The sequence below is a fragment of the Falco biarmicus genome, chromosome 10 (assembly GCF_023638135.1).
Source record: "Falco biarmicus isolate bFalBia1 chromosome 10, bFalBia1.pri, whole genome shotgun sequence".
Taxonomy (NCBI): domain Eukaryota; kingdom Metazoa; phylum Chordata; class Aves; order Falconiformes; family Falconidae; genus Falco; species Falco biarmicus.
Genome location: NC_079297.1, coordinates 2,097,315 through 2,121,311, shown reverse-complemented (window position 1 = coordinate 2,121,311; position 23,997 = coordinate 2,097,315). Strand labels below are relative to the sequence as shown.

Below are 23,997 nucleotides of genomic sequence, written 5' to 3'. Positions count from 1 at the left end.
CTCCCGGCGTGCCCCGCGCCCCGGCCCGGCCGCGCCTACGTGTCCCAGCAGCCCGCGGGAGCGCGGGGCACGCCGGGAGCCGTGCGCGGCGCGGGGGCGGCGGGCCGAGGCGGGGCCGGGCCGGGCGGGGTGCGGGAGCGCAGGGAGCGAGCTAGTGGCGGCCTGAGCGGCTCCGGCGGCCCGACGGACGGTCCGTGCGGGGGGCGCAGAGTGAGGGGTAGCGGTACCGGTGCTCCACGGCTGTCGTCGCCCCCCCCCGCCTCACACCGCGGCCTCGGCGGCCTGGCGCAGCCATGTCGGGGCTCCTGGGGAAGCTTTTCGGGACGGGCCCCGGAGGAAAGGGCGCCGGGAAGGGCCCGTCCCCGCAGGAGGCGATCCAGCGGCTCCGTGACACGGAGGAGATGCTCAGCAAGAAGCAGGAGTTCCTGGAGAAGAAGATCGAGCAGGAGCTGGCGGCCGCCCGCAAGCACGGCACCAAGAACAAGCGCGGTGAGCCGCCGGGCCGGGGGAGGCCGGACCGGGCCGCCCCTGCCCCCGGCAACAGGTCGGCCAGGCCCGGCTGCCGTGGGCCGCCGGGGCGGCCCGTGAGGCCGCGGGCTGTGCTCGGGGGGCACCGCGGCCGTCCCGGTGGAGCTGCCTGGGGCAGCTTATCGCCGCCCGGTGTAGCGGGAGCCGCGCAGCCCTCCCTGCGGAGCCTGCCGCCCTTCCCCCGGGGGCTGGTGCTGGAGCAGGCTTCTCCCGCTCGGGAGGGCAGCCCGTGGTCTGTGGCGCTGCCTGACGTGGGGGCCGCGTCACTCCCGCGTGATGGTGTCACGGCGCTGCGAGGCTTGCTCTCTGTTCTGTTGGCATGACGCTTTAGGCGGAGGTTGGTAAAACGTTGCAAAGCAGAAGCTGGTTGTGTATAGGGGTAGCTTTGAAGTAGCTGGAAAAGCTCCTTCATTAGCCTGGAGTGAGGCCTTGCTTTGCTGTGCTGGTGGGTTTTCTTCTAACCAGCAAAACTCTTCACACTGGTTAATCTGAGGATTTGGTTAAATATATTGTTATTGTTGTCAGGGTATCCTAAAGCTATAGGTGGCTTATAAATGGATATTAGCAACCCATGTTTATTTACCAGGTGGAACTTGCCCCCCCTGGGGAGGTGTAGCTACGTATTTGCAGGCAGCGCTTGATATGCGTTAATGGTCTGTCAGCCTGAAGATGAGAAGTGGCTTGTCAGCTTATGTATTTTGGTACTCTGATGAGCTTGCTTGTTTTACAGTGGTCATTAAAAGCAGTGTTTTCAGGAAAGCATATTTCAATTTTTGTGTTGACACTGCTCGTTTTGTGCTGGGTTACAGCAGCACTGCAGGGTTTGAAGCAGGAGGCGCTGCCCTCTCTGGCACCCAGAGTTGCTAACACATGACTGTTGGCCAGGTAGCAAGGGGTTAATTTACAGTAATTACCAATAACAGTTTCTGCTCCCTATCGCTGCTTTAGTCAGCATTTTAAGCCTACTTTCAAACTTCAGAATAGTGTGCTACATTAGAACTTCTCACTTGGCACTGTGTTTGAGTGATAGTGCCAATGGAGCAAGCTCACGGGGTTTGTAGGCAGCGACAGCGTGGCAGAGGCCTCACTTCTGCAGCCCCAGGTGTCTTCTGAAGGGCCGCAACAGAGCATGACTTCAGGCTTAACGAAGTTTCTAAATCAAATTAATTGCAACGGTTTTAATAAGTTGAGTTTCTGGTGCAGTTTTTGGGCAACTTTAGCAATAAGCTTAAAAGGAGAGCTAAAATAAATCTCTTTCTAGCCTTCCTCTTCTGCAGGTCACAGCACTCCTGTTTAACTTCTAAACTTCTCTTTCTGCCGCTGACAGTTCAGGTCTTTGTCTTGCTGTACTGTAATGCCACATCTCTCCGTGCCTTTCTGTTGCTGCCCTTCAGTGTGCTCTGGAGCGCTTTGGGTAGTGGAGGGATTAAATTTCTTTGGAGGTTGAGGAAGGAGAAAAACCTGCCCATTCACTAGCAGGATTCTGGGTCAGACTAATGAGGTCTTGAAGAAGGACAGGATCCTGATGAGTAATTAAGGAGCTGTGAAAAGGAGAAGGGCTGGGGATGGTTTTCTGGTGGACAACAAACTTTTTTTTCCAGAGGACTTTTGAAACTAAGAGGCCAACTTTTATTATTGGGCTGCTAATAAAGACAGCTGATTACCTATTAGCTTGGTGGGATGTGAGTTCCCCTCAGGACACGCTAAGGCACTGCTCATTTGTTCAGGGTTCAAGATGCCAGTCATCAGCTGAGCTCCAACAAATTGCATTTTTATTATGTGCGGTTGTTTGGATTTTTCCTTCTCTGACCTCAGGTGGTTTTATAATCCAGAAGTTAGATAATCTTGGTGCAAAGTCACTTAAATCCATAATTTAAGTGAAAAGAAAAATATGTTAGTTTTATATATGAAAGCCTGTCTTTTTAATGGAAATACATTGATATAGTTGAGATGTTTTACATAAAACGGATGAAAGCTACACAACTAGAGATTTTTTCTTTTGAAGTGTTAGATTGACTTTAAAAAATATAACTTGATAAATCCTTAAGCTTTCTTAGTCCTCCAAGACCTAAGCATTTTACTCTGGAGATGTCTGTATATCCCTGCTATTCATAGAGAAGCATACTGTGGCTGGTGCATATGCGTAATGCTCAGCTGGACGGTTGTGTTGACATTAATGGAAGCTGTTGGGGTAAAGCTGGCAGAAGAATAGACGTGTCTGCAGCAGGGGCAGGGAGCTTACCTGAAAGCTTAAAGCCACCTTGGAAAACCTGGAATGATGCTTTTGTTTTCTCAGAGGAAAGATGGGTGTCTGGCACACTTGGGGTAACAAAAGGATACGTTCTCTGCTCTCCAGCACACTATGCGATTGTTCCAGTGCCAAGCGAGCGGGGTTTCTAAAGGCTCATTGACTAATTCCTACGGCGCTTCTGGAGTCTAAGAAAAGCCCAGAAACTTACAGGCCTTCTGGTTCCTGTGCCTGCCCCAAGCACATGCAGGTTTTTATTAATTTAGGAACTTACTGTAAGTCTATATTTTTCATAATACACATTTAGGATATCCAGGCTATATAATCAGACAACTCCTCATGCAATTTTGAAGTTAAAATGAGTAACTACCTGGTACACATTTCTTTAATCTGTTGTTTATTGGCATGGAAGGCTTTCAACTTTTGTTAAAAGTTCCTTTTTTCAGGGCCTTTTTGTTCCTTTCTGGCTGCACAGACGTGGCAGATTTATCATCGCTGTGCTTCCTGAAGTAACTCAAGTGTAGTAACTTTTTTTTTTTTTTTTGCTTTCACTCTACCAATTCCTTCTCATTAGTCCACAGTATCAAAATAGTTGCTGGGGGCAGGCAACAGTCTCAAGTGTTATGTTGGTGCGAAGGCACCTGTGCCGCTTCTGGAGTGTGTTACGGAGACCAGCAGTTACAGCTTTAATGTGCGTGTCATTTTTTTTGTCCATGGGGTGAAGAACTGCTTAGAAGACTGATCATCTTTAGAAGGGTTTCTTGAAAAGGTGCAAGCTAATATTCCTTCTTCTGGGAAGCACTTGGGTTATACTTGTGTTTTGTTTTGTGTTCTTATGGAAACATTCAGCCTACTGTTTTGAAAATAGCGTGTGTTCTGGTGGGTTTTTTTCCCCTCCTCCCCTGTAGAGGCTCTTCAAAACTTTTGCTTTTAGCTCATCAGTAGTAGACTTACTGCTCTCCCTGAAGTTAATGGAAGCAGCAGTAATATGGCGTAGTTTGAACACCAGTCAGCCAGTATCTTACTGGATTTTAAGTCTGTCCTGAAAATAAATTTTGCTGTAACAAAAGAAGTGTGAAGCTGTGAGCTTGAAAGTTTGTAAGTACTGTGCTGCTGCTGCATCCTTTTATTCCACTCCAGTTTGTCAATATAGAGTTGTTTCATCAAATCTGGGATGTTTTATCAGGCACTCAAACTTGATGAAAGAAACCAAACTGCTAGATCTTGCCAAAGGTTATGAAGTTCTGGGACTTTATTCAGTTTCAGGATAGCTCAAGCTGATCTTAATCACCTACTGCTGCTCCATTTTTACTGTTTTATTCCTTTCTTTGTGGCTGTTGTCTGGTCACGCAAAGCCAAGCTGCCAGAGAAATAGCACGCACACACAGAGAAGCAATGGGTTAATTCCTTGATCTCTGACTACTATGGCTATAATGATTCCAGAATCTGTTTCTTGTGGAAACCCAAAGCTCAAGCTGTGTCTCAATGTGAAGATTATAGTAGGGAGAGAAACCTGATGCTGTCCTAGGGTGCCACTTCTATAAGTAGTCCACTCCAGAGTTTAGATCTAGGATGAATCAATGCAGTTATGTTCCTGCCTGCTACTGGATTTTACCTTCTTGTGAATGAACACTAGGTCCACAGACACCATAGTGGGTGAAAAGCTAATACTGTGCCAATATACAGTAAATTCATTCAGACTTTAGCAGGAGACTGACGTTTCATGGATTTTCTATCAACTCTGATTTTGGTTAGCTGGTGTTTTTTCTCCTCTCAAAGTCAAAATTTCGCTTTCACTGTAAATAAATATAACGCGGGTTTTTTTCAGCACTGGTGACCAAGTGCACAAAATAGATGCAAAACCACAACTATATTCCTGCTGTGTAATTCAGGCTTTTCCTGGGAAGAGCACACTCCTATTCTCCACCTCACACCAAAATCAAATGAACAAGGAAGCTGGGTGTAGGCTGAAGCCAGAAGTCATGATTTTGTGCCCACCTCCAGCTTGCATTAGATCACAGTGCTGCCACAGGTAAGTCAGTTCAGCTGGCTGATCTGGTGGAAAATTAACTGTTTACTGTCACCTTACCTTTTCTTAATGTCACATCAGTCTGCTGATCTGATTTGCCTGTTGCTGGAGGGTTGCTGTGTCTGGCACCAGAACAGAGACAGAATTGCTTCTTTCAGTACCAGGTTAGTTAACCTGGCTGAAACATACAACTGGTGTGGGGTGATGTGGCTGTGGAACTGGTGCCAGTTGATCTCGAGTGATGTGGCTGCCAGAAGTGGTAGTGCCTTGTTCGGCCTGTACCTCTTGTGCTGGCGTTAGCATTTGTGTGAGTGCATGAATTGGATTAGTTTGCTGATCCAGCCAAAACCTAACTGTTATAAAAAAACCCCCATCAAACCCCCAAAAAACTACCAAACAAACAAACAAACAAAAGGTTGTTTTTCCCACTTAACCACAGAAATGCTAGAGCTGGCAGGAGAGAGAGTTAGGAGTGTGACTGGGAGGAGGAGGGCAATTCTGCCTCTCCTGGCAACAGCTCTCTGCTTGGTCAGCTTACAGGTACCAATTGTGATAAAATCTGAGGGTGACGTGCAGTCTCCCAGCAAAGAAGTCAGTTGATCATTAATTAAAAAGTGGAAGCATGCCTGCATGATGGCGTAGACAATTTTGTTTAGAAGTTTGAGTTGTTCAAAATGTTGTGATGATCTGGAATTCAAGGCAGGAAAAGCTGCAACCTCAGGCCTGGGTGTGGGCAAAGACTCAAATGACCTGTGACTCTGTGTGTCAGGTCTTAGACTTTAATATGTTGCTTGTGAATGTGTTTTTAAGGTCCTGCTTGACATTTGACAAGAAAAGTGATCTCTGCTCACAGAACCAAATAACAGGAGCCTGGTTTTGTTTCCATGGGTTGTAAGATGCTGATGTAGGGGAAGCACGAGTCCTACAGCAAACACTATCCAGCCCTTCTTGTGGTACTTGTCTCCCTTTTCAATGTTTTAAGTCATAGTCTAATATAAAATGCATTTTTAAGTTCCAGGTGCTTAACTGTAAACCATGACTTCAGTGCAAGAGTACTGATAGGAGTACTGGCCTGAGTCCTTCATCTCACCTGAGATTAATGAGTTGAGCCAAATTAATCATTTGTCTTGGGAAAAGTGTGATAATTACTCTTTTAAAATAATGTTTAAAAACAAGAGGAAACTTCCTGTTTGTAATTCTACCCTCCCTGTGTTTAACAGAGGCTCTTGGAGACAAGATTGCTGTAGTATAGAAGTTTGGGAGGGATGGAGGGGCTTCACAAACACCTTTTAAAACAGCTTTATAAAGTGGCATAAATAAAAGCAAAAACCTGGGGTTCTGCCAGATGTGTTGGGTAACTGTATTTGATGCAATACGTCCTTCCTCTGTTCCTGTTCTCTGTCAAGCCCTGCCAGAAGGGAAACCTGCCGTTCAGCGAGGCCTGGACAGGCTGGAGAGGAATCTCACAGAGTTAACAGAGGCAAGTGCAGGGTCCTGTCCCTGGGGAGGGAAAGCCCCACGCACCGGCACAGGATGGACTGACCTGCTGGGCGGCAGCTCTACAGAGAAGGTACTGGGAGTGCTGGTGGGCAGCAAGTTGCCCATGGGCCAGCAGTGTGCCCTCGTGGCCAAGGGGCCAGTGGCACCCTGGGGTGCATGAGGAGGAGTGTGGCCAGCAGGTCGGGGGAGGTGATCCTCCCCTTCTCTGCCCTGGGGAGGCACATCTGGAGTGCTGTGTCTGGTGCTGGGCTCCCCAGTTCCAGAGGGAGCTACTGGAGAGGGGCCAGTGGAGGCTACAAAGATGATGAGGGGATGGAGCATCTCCCCTGTGAGGAAAGGCTGAGACAGCTGGAGCTGTTCAGCCTGGGGAGGACTGAAAGGAGACCTTATCAATGCCTACAGATCCCTTCAGGGCGAGTGCCAAGAGGACGGGGCCAGGCTCTTCTCAGCGGTGCCCAGCGACAGGACACGGGGCAACGGGCACAAGCTGCAGGACAGGAGGTTCCATCCGAATACGAGGAAAAACGTCTTGATGACGCTGGGACAGGCTGCCCGGAGGGGCTGCGGAGTCTCCTTCCCTGGGACATTCCAAACGCGCCTGGACGCGCCTGTGCAGCCAGCCTGAGGTGACCCTGCTTCAGCAGGGCTTGGGCTGGGTGCTCTCCAGGGGTCCCTTCCCACCCCGACCCCTCTGGGGTTCTGTGATAGTGACTGCATTTGCCCATGTAGCTGCATCTTAAGCTCATTTGAATACCTGCTGCCAGGTTACTCCATGCATGCAAAGACTTGTAACGTCTTTCACTGTGAAACTTGTCTTTTGGAGTCTCCCTTTCTGATAAGGCTGTGATCAGCTATGCTGGCTGTTTCACTGATGTGGTGGTGTGTTACGTGTTACCAAACATCCATATTGTGTGCGCTGTTCATGGCCTGGCAGGAGCTTGTTCAGGTTTAAGGATGTCATGTTTACTTCCAGGTGACTGCACAGAGGTTGCTTGGATGTAGTGGAACTAAAAAGAAACATAGATGCCTGGGTGACAGGAACATCAGCTGATGATATTCAGAAACTTATAGGTGATTTTTGTGAGTTTTGAAAGAAAATAAGTTTATCTAAAACTTCATAACAGGCCAGATAGGAACTGTGCACAGTCATTGCATCTCCCCCGAAGGTAGTACCGTAATAAGATGTCTTGCCAGCATCCCCATGCTCAGCACGTGTGATGTCCTGGTGGGAAACAGTGGTAGAAAGCCTCTTCTGGTAAGTGTTTTCCTGGCAGCGCCATCAACTTGTGATGTGAGGGCTGCAGTAATTACTTATTGCTAAACCTGGCTCCTGGAGCTGGTCACTGCCTAAGAGTGTGGGCTTGCCATTAAGAAATGCAATTTGGTTCTGGCCTCAAGAGGCGTGCTGCAGTGTTACCAGCTAAGTGTTTGGTGGTTGATTCAAGAAATCTTTTCTTAAATAAATGTATTTTGTCTTATTTGCTTGCTAAGTTTTGTGTTTCTAAAGGTTTATGTTTTCAGCTTTTTCCCCCTTAGTCGTTACTGTTGGAATCTGAGTATTCATGAAAAAAGTAATTTTTCACATCTCAAAATAGCGTAACTTCACCAGATGAGATGTTAAGAGAAATTGTCAATATTATGACAGCCTCAACGAAATTCTTAGACTTGGCAATACTCTAACAATAATTGCCCAGAGCTGGCAGATGCATGTTGGGTTGTCCATGGTGCTTGCTTTCTGGACTATCCACCTCTGTTGTGGCCAGGCCTGGTGGGGGTTACTCGGCATGCTGGTTCTGCATCCAGCACTGCAATATGTTTCCATCTGTAACTTTCAGCTGGTGTGAATTACTCGTGGTTTCAGGAATAAAGAGCACTGTAATCATGGATTCTGACCTTTGGAAACACACTTTCTGCACTCCTTGTGAAAATGGCTGCTTGTGACTAATCACTCGTAAGGGAGCGTGACGAGGAAGTGTGTTAACGCTTCAAGTATAGCTGCCTTACGGCTCAGCTATGGGATGTGGAACAACATCAGCAACTACTGGCACAAAGACAGAGTCGATGCTGGCTGGAGCACTGAGCAGTGCTGTGGTTGGCGATGCCTTGAAGGTGGTGGTTGCTGTTCTGTTTGGGTATTGTGTGTATTAATGCTCTCTTTGATGTTGTACGCAATACTTCATTATCTTTTTTTTTTGCCTTTGTGTGTTTGTTTCTTAGACCAGGAGTGCTTATTGTTTAACCTCTTGCATGAGAGACTAAATGTTCTGGCAGTGCTTTGCTCAAGGGGAAGTTGTAATCTTGTTTTTTAAATACAGATAGGACAGAAACCTTCTTGTATTCTCTGCCTGGGTTTGTATGCTTTATTTGGGTAGTTATAATCGGTCACTTCATCTGTGAGCTGGGAATAGTTGCCTTCATTTGAGGATATGGTTTGGGAACTTTATTAGATGTTTAGTAGACAGACACAGAAGGGTAAGTGGAGGACCAAGACTGAACTCTGCTCATGATTCCCTGCTAAAAGTGCAGCATCCCCCAAAAGAAAGGCACAGGAGGCTGCCACAAGCACTTGTGAGCTGCTTTCTGGAAACCATGCTGGAGACATTAGGCCCTGCATTGGGGGCCAGGCATTCAGCATGAAGCGACTTCTAGGCCTGTAGATACCCTCTGGACATCAGGTCTCAGTAGGTGATCCTCACGGGAGAGGAAGTCGTGCTGCTTTGCACTGTGTTAGCCTTGGAGTTGATGTGCATTTATTTTGAACCATGCTTTGGTACTTCTGTCTCCCATTCGTTTTCACACCATGATGCTTAAAATGAAATCTGACTTCTTGGACCTCTTGACATTTTGTGCTGTGCCATCTGCTTGACTTAGTGTACCTGGGTATTTAATGGAAAACCAGTTAGGAATATGGTTATCTATCGGTTTCACAGCCATCCTTTCTTTCTTCTTCTTTAGTCCCTTGTATGAAGCCTTTATGCTACTGGCTCTAAAGGCTTTACGTTTCTTTTCATGTAGAGAAAGCTCGCTAACATGTGGGATGTAGGCAAATCTCTGCTGGAGCACAGGATGGGTAGGAAATATTTCCAGAACTGGAAACAGCACCAAACCAAAAATACTCAGGCAGAAGCTTGCAGGACAAGGGTGGTTTCTAGCTGTTATATCTAGAGGAGTTACATGGTTTTGGAAATACTCTGAAAATTTTTTGAAACGCCCTGAAAAGATCTGATCTCTAGGACCCTGAATAGAGAATTAAGTGTCACCTGCTTCTGCATCTTGTTAGACTTGCCTGGTCTGGGCCAAGCATTTCTTGGTAGGTACTGCAGACTGTTGTGGCAAGATACAGCCTGGATGCTTTTATGCCAGGTTTGGTTTGAACCAACACAAACATTCTTCTGCTAGTTAACTGTTCCTTGACCCAGAAAATCCCTGTAGAAAGGTATTTTTTCAAGGCTGGACTCAATGGTGTGAAAGAAGTGTAGTAAGACTGTAGTGGGATTTATATCTACAGATTTTTATCTGCTTGTAGCATTGGAGGATGTTTTGCGAATTGCTTTAAATTACCTTTTTGCTTCTTAGGATTTTTTTTTGAGGTATTGTAGGCAGTTTGCTGACTCTCAATGGAATGAGAGATGACCAGTTGCTGCCTAAGATTAAGCTATGCTACTGTAGGCAAGACAGCCAATTACTTACACCTATCGGTGCCTCTTGTTTGTCCCATTTCAAGGACAGCAAGGATGTTCTTTGTGATTAAATTTGCCGAGGCAAGTGCCAGGAAGATGGAATGGTATTTTCAGAAGCAGCAAAAATAATGACACTTCTTTTGTTGAGCAAATTATAGATGGATACACAGTATAATGTGCAAGACAGTCACCCAATATTAAGTTGATTATCTCAATCATCTCTAGTGTCTGAGCTTTCTGCTAGAGGGGCCAAGAGACCCCCATTTGGGAAGCTCCTCTGCAGCTATCTTGCACAATTTATTTTGGCATGGTTGAAATTTGGTGTACATTATTTTTGAGGCTGCTGCGGAACTCTTGCATCCTATATTAATACAGCTGGTGTCCTGCAGTGGTGTGTCTGCTGCTTGCTAGACAGACTGTAAGAATTTGGTGTGAGATTAACTTATTTTTTTTCCCCTTAGTTGGAGCAATCAGAGCTATTAACCCATGTGTCTTCGTCTGGATGAGAAGCCTTTTCTATTCTAGGTATTGGCGTGATTTTTAGCAGATTTTTGCAGAGGCAGGAGTTGGATAGCAGGAAACGCATGTTGTGAGCCACCAGTCGGGACACATTCTCTGGGTTCACAAATGCTTGGACCTTGGTACAAGTGTGGCTTTGAATTTGATGGAACTCTTGAATTGCATTTTCAGTTGTTCTCAGTACTCTTTGAAGTACCTGGTCCTCCTGTTCCTTTCAAGTTGAGATGTGTTTTTGCTAGCAAAATACGGAGTTGCAAGTATGTAGAAAAAAATTCTTGAGTCTTTGTTTTTAATCTACTAATCTATACTTTTCTGCTAATGATACTTAAAAGCATTAATTCAGTAGAATTGCTGTATGCATAAATATTCCATTAACATTACTTGTCTTACAAGTGTATAAGCAATATGTACTTGCAGGAGGGCTGTTGATTTTTAATGAAATCACTGATGTGTTCATAGTCAATTTTTCCTCTCTGAATGTGGTACCATGTAGTACCATTGTATTTTTATTATCCAGCTAACTTCTTACCACAGTGAACATTTTTCTTATTTCACTAACAAACTGCTGTAAATACTGCAAGGAAAGTCTTAAGACTTACTGTTAATAATAATTTGCTTATATACAGGTTGAAATACTTTTAAAATACACAAAATTAAATTCTTAGAGATGGCATTTCTTGAGAACAAAGTAAAATTATTTGGGTGAGCAGTTATGCTTTTCAGACTGTGAGTGCTGACAGAGGAGGATAATCTGGCTAAATGACTCAACCCTTCATTTTTGAGTGTTTGTTAGTCGGGAGTTGTGACTGAAAACCGAAACATGAGTTCCTGCTTATCAGCTGTGCTGGGGAGCTGGGTGCTGCCGTGGTAGGCATAATAATGAAAGCCTCGGCTTCTTGTTATTCACTGTGGTCAAACAGTAAGTGAGAAACTTCTGCTGGAATTTCTAGGGGGTGGCTATCACAGAAATGCAAATAAATAGGAAATAAAAAATAGTATTTTGCAGCTAATCAGTTGGAGACTGTAAATAAATAAAACCCCAACAACAAAAGCATACCCCACCAAAAAAACAAACAAACCAACCCAAACAAACAACCCCAGGTGAGGGAATAGCTTTTTCTGTATGAAAAAGTTTGAGTTCTTGAAAAGGCTGAGAGATGTTCTTCAAATGTACTTTTGTACGTGTTTTTATGTTCAAGTAATTGAAGCAGTCAGTCCAGATCAAACAGCTTTTGACTCAGCTGCTGTTTTACTGGACTTGCCCCCCTCTCTGCAAGCCAATCTCTTAGTGAGAATTTCTGTGTAGAAAGGAGCTGGAGAGATTATAGTCTGACGCTCATTAACACTGAGACATACTATATTACTTTGCCAATGAAAAAGAGGTCATAAACTATTTATATCAATTTTAACTAGTCAGAGCTCTGTGGTGATATTTTTATGAATAAAAATTGGCTTCAATGGCCCAGTTGTAGCTGATATTAAAGGCAATGAATATATCAAAATATCATAAGAAGATAATTTTGAGCCTGCTGACCGTCTCCTGATGGATGACAGGAGTCACCCAGTTAGGTAATACATTTAAAACTTTAATTTAATTGTAATAATATAGATATAACTGCTTTTTCCTCAGTGCATACTTCTTTATGTATTCTGTTGAAAACGTCACTAAAATTCAAATAAAGTGCAACTAAGTTTTGTTATCTGCTGGGTTTTTTTTTAGAGGATATTTTTAAGTGCATGCAGTTCATAATGCGCATTGGACTTCCAAGCTAAAACGCACACTGTGCCTGTTAAGGGTAAGATATGGATTGTAAAGGTTGTCTTACTGAGTGTTTATTGGCAAGTTCTTGCTGTGGTCTGGTGGAAACTTAACTTCCCATGTAATGATCAAATATTTTTGCTGTCATTGGGTCTGTGTTGATTCATTAAGTGAAAGTTATCTTAAATATTGTATTTTTTTGTAATTGTAAATTCTAAGTCTACCAACAGTTTTCTCGCATCAGTTTAGCTAACCCATGGCTGTTTTGTAGGTCAGGAGGGTAATCTGTCTGTTGTAAAATGGTTCAGCAACTACTGTCTTTTCCTGACATGCAACCTGTGGGAGATTTCAGCTAAAAATATATAAAAAAAAGGGGTGTGTGGGCGTGGGGCAAGAAAAAAAATCCCCTCCTAAACCAGCTGGTGATGTGAACTGGTACCCCTCTTTTTATATGAAATAGGGAAATTTCAAGAGTAAGTTAACCCACACCCAAAGGCAGGATGTTGTGGGACTTGTGTTACTGAGTGACTTCGCTGGAGTGTCACTTCTTACCGAGGGAAGGCTGCCCGTGGGACAGTGGGAGCTGGTCAGGGACACCGCCTGTCATTCTTCTGTGACTGTTCCTGGCATCCTTTGTTGCAAGTCCCATGCCGAGGAGCTGGGGAAAATTTTCATACAGAACTGTTTCCTTCAGCTTTGAGCAAGAGTAGTGCCATGCCAAGCGATCCTGCAAGAACTGTGCCTTGCCCGGTACTCATTGCCTGCAACAGACTGGATTTACCAGCTGTGCTTAAGTAATTAGTAACATGTAGAGATCGTAGTTGGGATCTTTCTGTGCTTTATTCTATATAAAGGCTAAGAAATACACAGGCACAACATGGTGAGGCTAAGCGTCAGCCCTTAACTTGTTTTGAGCCTCTGAATATCAGGCACTTTGCAGATGCTGCTGTGAGTCTGGTGCAGCGATCTGTAATCTTCCAGCTTTTTACTCCAAGATAAGGAAATGGTTGCACTGCTGGAAACCTTAGATCAGCCATTTCTAGAAAAATGTGCTGGTGATCTTTCTAGCAACAGGTTCTGGTCACAGGCAAACTCTTGTCTGGCTAGGCTAGGGAATAAATGCTTTAAACTTAATATATGGTTGCAGGTCCTGCTGAAGCAGTTCCACAGCAGTTAAAGCTGGGTATTAAATTACTTTGCCTGCCGATGTGATTAGTATCTTGGAAGCAGTAAAGGCATAATTAGGGGTGTGGGTCCTGTGGGCTGCTTCTTCCACGGCTGCCCAACGTTACACTTCGACTTCAAACACACATCCATTTTTTTTTCATGTGTATAATGCTAGAGGACATATTTGTAGCCTACTGTTTCTGTTTCATATTTATTTCAAATTCTGGAAACTTTTTTTTTTGTGAGGAAAAAGAGCCGATGTCACTCCCTTCAGATTTTTATAGCTTTGACTTAAATGAAGACAATAAAAATGTGTTACTCTGGCAGTACTTAAGATTTTGGTAGGTATTTATGCAGATGGTAAAGACTTCTGCAGGAAGAAAGCAGCACAACTGCTCATCAGTTTTCAGTAGCTGATGCTTAAATAGGAGTGTAAAGATAAAGCAGCTGTAGATCAAAACAGAATCACCTCCTTGGACCTATACCTCTGTCAGGTACCACCACTCTGTAACGTATGATAACAACATATGGAAAGTTTGCAGCCTGGTTATTCATGCTAGTAAAGACTACTGCTGGTCCTGCATTTCAAGCAGGAGTTTGTGGCTCTTCCTCCTTGCCTGTGCCTGGTTGGGTAAACCCCTTGGCTCCCATTTTTGCCTCCAGACGAACTCCTACTCTAGAAATTCCTTGTGAGCTCTGAGCTGTGTGTATGGATGTGGTGTGCTTGTCCAGAAATACCTGAAAATTGGGAAATCAGTCCTGAGAGATGGAAAACCAATTTAACTGTAATGGTCTTAACAAATAAACATGATTGTAAGTATTTTTCCAGTAGAAAAGGCATTTTTATTAGCTTTTTGATAAAATTAGATGCAGAGAAATGATCATTTAGTGATCTGTTTTCTAGTTGAGACCAATAGCGATTAGAAAGGTCTACACCAGATCCCAGCAGCCTCTGCCACCTTGTGCAGAGGGCAGGCACACAGGAACATGGCATAGAGATTCCTTCCAAGTTGTGTTCTGAGTTGCGTTTGCGCCCAGGTGCTGGTGCCTGGGGACATTTGTGAAAGGGGCACTGTGAAAGGACTGTGCTGCTAATTGCAGCAAGGAGAATCCTGAATGTAAAATGTAAATCCTCTTCTGTGGGGGGAGGAATATGGGAAATTAATTGCTAAAACTTGCAGGATGAAATTAATGTGAGTGACAAATTAACTTGGTATTTTCTTAACTTCTCAGCCTAATAAAATCTTCTAGTTATAGACAAGGACTTTACATTAAAAGATAGTTAAGCAAGGAAACACAGAAGAAAATAAGTTGCAGGAAGTTGCGATCATCTAATTTGAGTTGCTAAATACCTTGTTCTGCATTCCTTACTGCTTCTAGTGGCAAAAAATTTGCAATCTCTTGAGTAAGATTTTCTTCATTGCAGAAACTCATTTATCACTTTGATGTTAATTGACCTGTGCTAAATATTTGTGCTGAATTGTCCAGACATGGAAGCTTTATGCATGGCCCTGTGTTTATTGCCGCGGCTGTGTATCAGTCCTCATTCCTTTTAGGCTGCCGAAACAGGCATTTGTACCAGTCAGTCTTTGAGAAGGTACAGGTGGGCACTGTGGCCATAGGAAGCTTCATCCTTGCACAGGTTGTCTGGAAGAGAGGGGAAAATACAAATATCTTCCTTGGTCACTCCTGGTCTGAAGGAATTGTAAATGTTTCTAGAAAATACCACAAATCCATTTTAAGTTTTCACTTGAAACAAGGGAAGTTTTTAAAAAACATGCATGTTTATATTCCCTTTCCTAGGCAGGGGTCTGTGTGCCAGGCTTTTGACCACAGTGGATCTGAGCGTGGTTGGTGCTTGGCTGAGATACCAGCAGGAACTGGGAGAGGTTCAGCAGTAACCCAGCAAGTTGCAGGACTGGGACCTGCACCCAAGTGGGAGATATGTGCCATCTTCCAGTTCTTGTGGGGGGATCCCAACTCAGTTCTGCAGGCTAAAAGGTTATGTATCATGCTTTTGTAAAAGTGGGAGCCTTGATCTGTACATACAAGTGAGAAATTAGTTAAGGAAAGGATTTATAAAACGGGGTGAAGGCTGGGGAGTGCAGTTCTGGTACACTGAACTGGCATGCTTGGGAACGGGAGGGATAGGGTTACCCAACAGTCCTGATAAAAACTCCTCATCACCAGCTCTTTTACAATGATGCTTGCAATGTTTGGTGACTGAACAGCTTATTTTAAAAGTACATAAGCATGAAATGCAGATAAACTGTAGCTATTCTCAGAGAAAGTTATAGTGGGGAACTGTATGTAAACTGTAGTACTTTACTTGGGTTTGTGTAATGGTTATAAAGTCTCTGGTTTTGCCAATAATTCGCCATGATGCACAAAATCCTCAATAAAGAATGTCCTGTCACTATCTGACACTTCCCCAGCATCTGTCGCTATATAAACACAGCCTATTAACAGTTTTATCTTTCTGAGTAAGAAAACTTTCTATATCCTTAATTAAACCATTAGCACAAAATGAACTAGACTAAATATACCAGTAATGTGGTGTTCATCACTTTATGATCTGGCATAAAACTGGAATGTTTCAGATGATATTTGTGTTGTGCTTGGCTCTGCAGAGCAAACATTGTCCTTTGTGTTACATGAAAACCCAGTCCTGTGTCTGCTCCTGACAAACGGGAATGGATGTTGGACTGGCCCCAGACCAGTGGGGAGATTAACTGGTCATTGGCGTAAAAAGTCAGTGAAGGTGCTTGTTTGGGGTCTGGCTTTTGTTGGAACGGCCAACCTGACGTGTGCCCTTGTGGTTTTGATTGCTTCTACAAAATCAACCCGTGCTACTTTGCATGCTTGGCAACCTTAGCTGTACCTTCACAAAGTGCTTTTTTTATTCTTTAATGCATTAGTGCAATTTGAAAGCAATCAAATACAGCATTATCATAACCTCTTGTAGAACTGAAGGTATATGTAGGGCTGCTGGGTACCAGGATGTTATCTTTAGGGACTGTCAAGCTTCTCAAGATGACATCTGACAATGTGGGTGCCCGCAGGCTTAATCACCTTACAGGAGAGGAGCTACTTTTTGTGTCTGTTGCAGGAACATACTCACCATGTCACAAAGTTACCATCCCTTCCCTAGGGGAGATACGGGAAGCTGTCTGCTCTCAGGATTTCCTACTCCTTGTTTTCTACTACCCTCCAAAAAACCTGCAAAGGTTTAAAATAACGTCTTTTAGAGATTTAAAGATTTAAAGCCTTTGTTTGCCACCATTCCTGCTGCATGTGACTGAGCTACTGTGAGGTCCAGGATGTTGATTTTTAGCAGAGCAGATGGTGTGTCCTGTTGACTGTTTTCTGCTGTGAGTCTCACGGAGATTAGAGCACTGGAGAATTGTGGGGTGTGTGTGGCTTAGTTCAGAAACTGGGAGTAAGGCTGTTAGGGCAGCAGCTTGTGTCCAAGCTGAGTTTTTAAAGTACATGGGTGTATTATATGACCAAGTCTGTCATGTGTCAGATAAGTCTGTTCATATCAGAAGGGGAAGCAGGAATGCCATGAAGGGAAGCTGTACTCCTGTCTTACTCCGCGTGATACTTGGTGGTTGTTCGTCATCTGACAGTGCTTAGTGGGTCTTGCCCACGCTGCAGGTCCTATCAAAAGTTTTAGCCACATACAGGCATGGTTACTATATGTAACTAGCTTGTGTTCACTGTCAGTCTTTGGGGTTTGGACATGCACCTGTTGTCTGTGCGGGTGTCTCAGGAAGAGCGAGCTGACTGTTGTCACCTGCTGGGTGCATACCTGCTGGCTGGGGTGGAGCTGGGCATTGCACAAGGAGCTGGAGAAGCCGAGCTGTGCAGCAAGTTGGACCAGTCCTTATGCTGCATCTGTTGATCCCTGTGGGTGTGGAGCTCTGTGATGGTGTGGTCATGGGTGGGCTCCGCTTGCACGAGCAGGCACTGTACAAGTGCTTCCCAGCAGCAGATCGCTCAAACCAGATTTAAGTGGTGGCATCTCCTCACGTCTCTCAGTAGAGACTGTTGTGTGGATAGTACCTTGTAGTAGGAGTAATATGAAACGTGCACAAACTTTGTTTATATATAAATATTTCTATATATGTGCAAATATATGTATTTCACAGCCTTGAGTAACAAAGCTGAAAAAGCATTTGGCTTGCTTTGTAGTTGGATGAGCTGCTTCTCCCAGCAGCTGGACAGGAGTTCAGCTGGCCGGTGGGGACCTGCAGCAGCATCATAACCTCATCTGACAGGAGCTACACCAACAGCTGGGCCTTGATGTACCGGGGTGGTGGTGAGCAAAGATGTTTTTGAGTGAGTCAGCTTGCATATTGAGGCGTGCTGTTTGTTGTAGCGTAGTCTCTGATCTATGGTGTGTTAAGAGTGACCAGACTACAGATCCTTGAGTTGCTTCTCAGCTTGTGTCCTTTGTGTGACAGGTGATGGATGGTTGGCATCTGGCCACCTGTAAACAATTTTGTTGAAGGAGGTGAACACAAGGGTTAGGCAACTTAGTTTATCTAGGAAGAAAAGTGGACAGCAAACAATAGAATATGCTAAATATTTCTCTGTACCGAGTGGTATTTGGTACAAAAAGCAAATGGCTGTTTTGAGCATAAATCTCACAAATTCTACCCTCCTCTCTGTTGTTCAGCTGCTCTTCAGGCACTGAAGCGTAAGAAGAGGTATGAGAAGCAGCTTGCACAGATAGATGGCACGTTATCAACGATTGAATTTCAGAGGGAAGCCCTTGAGAATGCCAACACTAACACTGAAGTGCTTAAGAATATGGGTTTTGCCGCCAAAGCGATGAAAGCTGCTCATGACAACATGTAAGTTACTCCCTTCTGCATCTTTCCATAGGAATTTTAGTTTGTCGTTTGTTTGATCTGCTAAATACCTGGTGTTTCATAACCAAAGGTAGAGCTAGAGTAGCAAAATCTTCTTTTAAAAGGCTCTAACTTAAACTAAAATACTAGATATACTTTCATATTGAACAAATATGCAAGTATGAATGCTTTCTTAGTTTGGCGTTTTATATGGTACAAAGCCGCTGCCTTTGTCCAAAAGGAGGAGGCTGGCACCAGTGTAGTCTAAAGCAAATGGCAGGTGTACCAGTTACAGATCCACCTAGTAGCAGCAAGAATTTTAAGCCTCAGGGGAAGACTTAAACTTCTTTTCTGTGCAGTGGAGTTTGTGTATGTAGCAATAATTAAAGGTAAACTGCATTATGGGAATGTTGTACTTGCTCTAAAAGCAAATACTGTAGATGTAATAATGCTGGATCAGGGAGCAGAGCAAATTATTATTAATATCAGCAGTGCAGAACAAAACCTCTTCATATGAAGTCCCAGTGTATAACTGCTGTGAGCTAACTCTTAGGGAAAAGTAAAAAAACACGTGCATAATTTTGTTGAGACCAGGGGGAGAAAATTCAGATTTGCATGCAAAGTATATTTTGGGAAAGGACCTTGTAAATGTCACTGGTGTGGCATTTCTACAAAAACATGAAATACAGTCTTAAGTGTTCGTTGGGAAAGTGCCTGATTATATTGAACTCCTTCCTTTCTTTTACAGGGATATTGATAAAGTAGATGAATTAATGCAGGACATTGCAGAACAGCAGGAGCTGGCAGATGAGATTTCAACAGCCATCTCAAAGCCAGTAGGATTTGGGGAGGAATTTGATGAGGTATGCTTTAAATTTGCCTCTGTTTATGTCATAAAATCATAGAATCATTTATGTTGGAAATGAGCCTTAAGATCATTGAGTCTACCTGTTACCGAACACTACCAAGTTCACCACTAAACCACGTCTACCTGTCTTTTAAATACCTCCAGGCATGCTGACTCATAAAAGATCTTTCTTTTTAAGATCTGCGTATGTCATGTGGCTAGGTGCACTACTAGGGTATAAAGTCTCTCCTAAAACTTGTTACTAGCTGTTGCTACCAATGCATGCAGCAGCTGTGACCCTGACAATGCTAGGAATGGTCTGGATGGCCTGATCCGAGAATGTTTTCACTTAATTTCTTCTCTTCACTGCTTTCCTCACCCTCCAAGAGATATCATGTACAGGAATTCAGATGAGGAATCTGATTCTTCATCTCCTCAGTTTGCTCTGAGACTTGTTTTCTCTTTCATAAGATGATCAGCTACTTCATAATAAATATGACTTAAAAGTTCCTTACTTTTTATTTTTCTCCTTTAAAACCTAGGATGAACTCATGGCAGAACTAGAGGAACTAGAACAAGAAGAACTAGACAAAAACTTGCTGGAAATAAGTGGTCCCGAGACAGTACCACTACCAAATGTGCCCTCAATATCAATACCATCAAAGCCAGGTATGTGTGGACCTTTACCAGAAGCATCTTGGATTGTTAAAAAGTGTGCTTATTTAATGGCCAGCTCCTCGTTGTTGAGAGATCTAGCTGCAGGCAACACGGACATTTTGCTTGAAATTGTTTCATGAATCACAAATCAAATCTAGGTGCCGTTTCTCCATGGGGGTAGCCTGCCTTTCGTAAGAAACACAAAAATTAATAGCGATCACAGGAACAGTTATTATCTATTCTAGTGCTACCAGTTTATCTACAGTGTGGATGACGCTCAGGGTAGAGTGGAGATGTGGACAAAGGAAGCCTTCTACTCGGTGCTGCTGGCCTAACAGGGAAGTTATCTTGGCAAACATACCAAGGCTGTAAAAGGGAGTGGAGAGTAAATTTGCTCTTGGAATTAGTCCAGGCTGGTTCAGAGTCCCGCACTGGACCATGCTCCCTGCTGCTGTGTTTTCTAACTTGATCCCTGCTTTTCCAGCTTTTGGGAGGAACTAACCTCAGAGTCCCCTCTTTGGGGACAGCTGTTGCCTCCTCTGAGGTCTGCACGTACTCAAGCCAGACAGTACCAAACTTATGGTCATCCCAGGTTTAGAGCACATACATCTAGGAAATTTTAGTTAGTGTGGTGATTTTATGTGGAGAACAGGCAAGAAATAGTCTTATTTACACAGACAATTCAGAGCTGCTGTTAAATCTGAACTGATCAGTCTTCTGTGATAGATAGAAGTGATACCTCACGAAATATAGTTGAGTTGGAATACCTCTGGCATGCATTAATGGGGTGTGAAGCTTTACTAGCCAATTTTGCTGAATCTGCCTTAATCTGTTATGAGTTATTTGTAGACTTTGCGGCTCTATTTCATGTGCTTACTTAGGAAAAAATGCTAGTGGATGAAAATAGTCCCAGTTGGTCGGTCTGTCTATAATTATGTTACTGCCTTTCCAGGCTTAAAATGACTGGGGAAGTAGCAGATACTGCCAAACAACAAGTCTGTTTTAGGTGGCACGCTATGAAGTTTGCTCCTTGTGCGTTACAGTTCTTCTATTTTGACGTAACTGATTTTGTGTTTTTCTAGTGCTGTTTTGCTAGGCAGAATTGCTGACAGGTGTTGATGAGAAGGGAGTGAGTTCTATGAAAGTGTCTTAAATTTGAGACTTTATCTAGATTCAGGTCCAACAGCAGGAGAAATACATTAAATAAGCGTGTACATTATCTTTTTATTTTCTAGCTGATTTAAGAAGGTTTGTTCTCTAAATACTCTTTGGGTATGGATGTTAAAACATACTGGCTTGGACCCAAATATACTTTTTGCATTATATTAGGTATATATAATGCACTAGTAAAAGGCATTGTAATTGTGCACATATTTAAGTAACTATACAGCACAGCATAAGACTTCTATAGACGTAGCACTTCCCAAATAATAAAAATCATGAATGTTTTTGTAGTAAAAACCGTGAGTATAAAACTCACTGTTTTATAGGATTTATATTAAGCTGCTTTTGGATAGAAATTAGAATTCCATTGATGTATTTAAATGGCGTGCTACCTTTTATTTAAATAAAACTGCCTCCAAGACCAGCATTTGGGAAACCTTGGGTTTCTGGGGTGGTGGTGTGTGGGGTTTTTGTGGTGTTCTTTGTTCTTGGGTTTGGTTTTTTTTTTTTTTACCCTAAATTGTTTTTTACTTAAAATTGATTTAATACACGCTGGGATTAAAAGTTTCCTTCTGGTCATCATGGGTCAGACTTTCAAAGGGACTGCTTTACCTAACAATGCAGGTACATGCTTAATGTGTCTTTGGAAATAACTAATGTGTCTTCTGTGGTAGAGCTGCTTTATTACTTCCTCTTTATTCACTGAACGGAAAATGACTGTGAGCTTTCCTGCTTTTCCAGTTCTTAGGAGCTGTCTGGATTTTGACTTAATCGGTCTGAGTAAGAATTTTTTGCTGTTGCCTGTCAGCTAAGTTGCTGTCACGAGAAATTCAGGCAAAAGCTGTTCTTTTTTGATGGAGACTGGAAGAGCTTAATATAGAAAAACAAATTCCAGACTTGTACAAATAATAGGTCTTGAGTTTTGACTTAAAGCTGACTCAATTCTCTGTTACGTAAATGTTTCATTTGGAAACATTTCATTGACACAAACCATTTTGAGTATGAATTATTTGACTACTTTTTTTTTTTTCCTTCTTCCTTTGAAGCAAAACACTGTCTGAGGAAATGACATCTTTTTCTGATGTTTTCCAAAATTATTGCAGCTATTTTTGTGTTAAAACCTTTTGCTGAGTTAATGGTTTTCAACTCCAGAAACTGGACTTGTCACATTATGACAAATAGCACCATTTACTCCTCTGGAAGGACCAAAAATAATAACAAGGCAGTGTGTAGCCTGCTGCTTAACGTCCACATCCAACCAATTACTAGTGAGCGTGGCAAGAGGAGGGGAGCAGCATGTACCCAGTGCTAGTTAGCTCTTCAGCCTCTGGAAGAGCTCAGACAGGCACAAGAGTTGGGGGTCTCCAAATTCCGTACCTGGCTAGACCAAAACACAACAGCCTCATTTATTGCACTTTGAGGACTTAATGATGGAATAAGGAATTTATTTTTTTATGGGAGAGAGGCTGTAGTACTGGAGATGCCTGATGAATTTCTGTAAGAATATGTCTCTCAGAGAGGCTCAGAAGCCAAAGGCTTGGAGTCTTCTGCTTGGAGGCTTGGTGATGATGGAAAATGACAAAACACCATTGGTGCACACATCTTAACCTTCGTGCACCTTTGCATTCTTCCCATGTGAGTAACTGTCTTTTCCACTTGAAGTGGTAATACCAGGAAGTTTAGCCCTGCTGGCTTTTTCAGAAGGCACCTTTTACTTCAGTTCTAAAAGGTTTGGTTTTTTTCCTTTGGTGATATTTGGTGCTTCATCTGTTGGTTTAGTCAGTGACACGGAGGCTTTTCTCTTGCAAAGAATTGAGGCGGGGTCCTGTCAAGATTCCCCCTCATTTGTTTTCTTTGATATTTTGCAGCCAAGAAGAAAGAGGAAGAAGAGGATGATGACATGAAAGAGCTGGAAGCTTGGGCAGGAACCATGTAACCACAGCAGTAACTGGCTGGAAAAAGACTCTGATTACCTATTATGGGTGCAAATGTGTTGTGTTGAGGAGAAAGCATAAGCAAAATGTCTTTATCTTTAATTTTAACCCAAGGCAGTGGGAACTGCATTGCTCTTTTCTGCATAGCATGGTCTGCACAAGGAAAGAGAGGGGAGCAGGGGGAATTGCCTGCAGTTCATACGGTTGAATTTCTGTAAAAAGGTATTTGCAAAATCAAACATTCAGCTTTTGGACTGTGTGACTGCCACTGCTGGATCTTCATTTTCAAAGTTTGGGCCATATTGAATTGAAACAGGCTGAAAAACACTCTGTAATTTTAATAAGTCAGTTTAAGTGTGTCTAGAAGTCTTGTAAAGCATTTAAAAAACAGGAAAAGTCGTAAGCCACCATCGGCTTCTTATTGTGTTTAGGTGCAAGAATGCTTTAGGTTTTTAGTTCTTCGCAAGTTATATTTATATCCCTTGACTGCTGTGTGGCCAGCCTCGTGTTTGTCACCGCGACAACATAGTCACTGTTCCCATTTTAATTGGTGATAATGATTTGCAATTGACAGCTGCCATCTTGGAAGTAGGGAAGATTTAAATTTCAGTTGTATGTTTTTCTACATAGCACTACAATGGTTATTGCTTTTTTGTGATAATTGATAACCCATTCAGGTACATGCACACAATTATTTTAATTAGGAAACTACTATGGATTGCACTGTATTAAATATCTTGATTAATTTTCATCTGTGGCTACTGTTGTCAGTTTTTTGTGATGTTTAAGTAATCTGGCTATGAGTTACATGCAGTTTGGCCTCTTTCTGCATGAGTGACATACAGCTTAAAGTTAGCTGAACTTTGATTGTATGACTGCAGCTTAGTTGTATAAAACTACAGTCTTGGCTAAGCAAAATTGCTGGAGGGCTGCTGTAGCTGTTTTCTTATTGCAATGATACTCTGGTCCACCATGTTGAAATCGCCACACTAAAGGGGAAATCAAAGTTGAATTAACAGTAGCAGCAGCAAGTTTAGGGACAGACTTGGGAGCCTTGGCTTTATATTTTTTTGTCATAGAAGTGATATCTGTTGTACACTGTGCTAACA

The 23,997-nt window shown here is 43.2% G+C and overlaps 1 protein-coding gene across 1 annotated transcript; it reads left to right on the top strand.

The window, feature by feature from the left end:
- Positions 1–114: 114 nt before the first annotated feature.
- On the top strand, positions 115–23,639 carry CHMP4B (charged multivesicular body protein 4B). Its single transcript, XM_056354985.1, has 5 exons — positions 115–489; positions 18,112–18,289; positions 19,035–19,149; positions 19,676–19,802; positions 22,823–23,639. The coding sequence occupies exons 1-5, from the start codon at positions 294–296 to the stop codon at positions 22,888–22,890; spliced, it is 684 nt and encodes a 227-aa protein (XP_056210960.1). The 5' UTR covers positions 115–293; the 3' UTR covers positions 22,891–23,639.
- Positions 23,640–23,997: the final 358 nt, after the last annotated feature.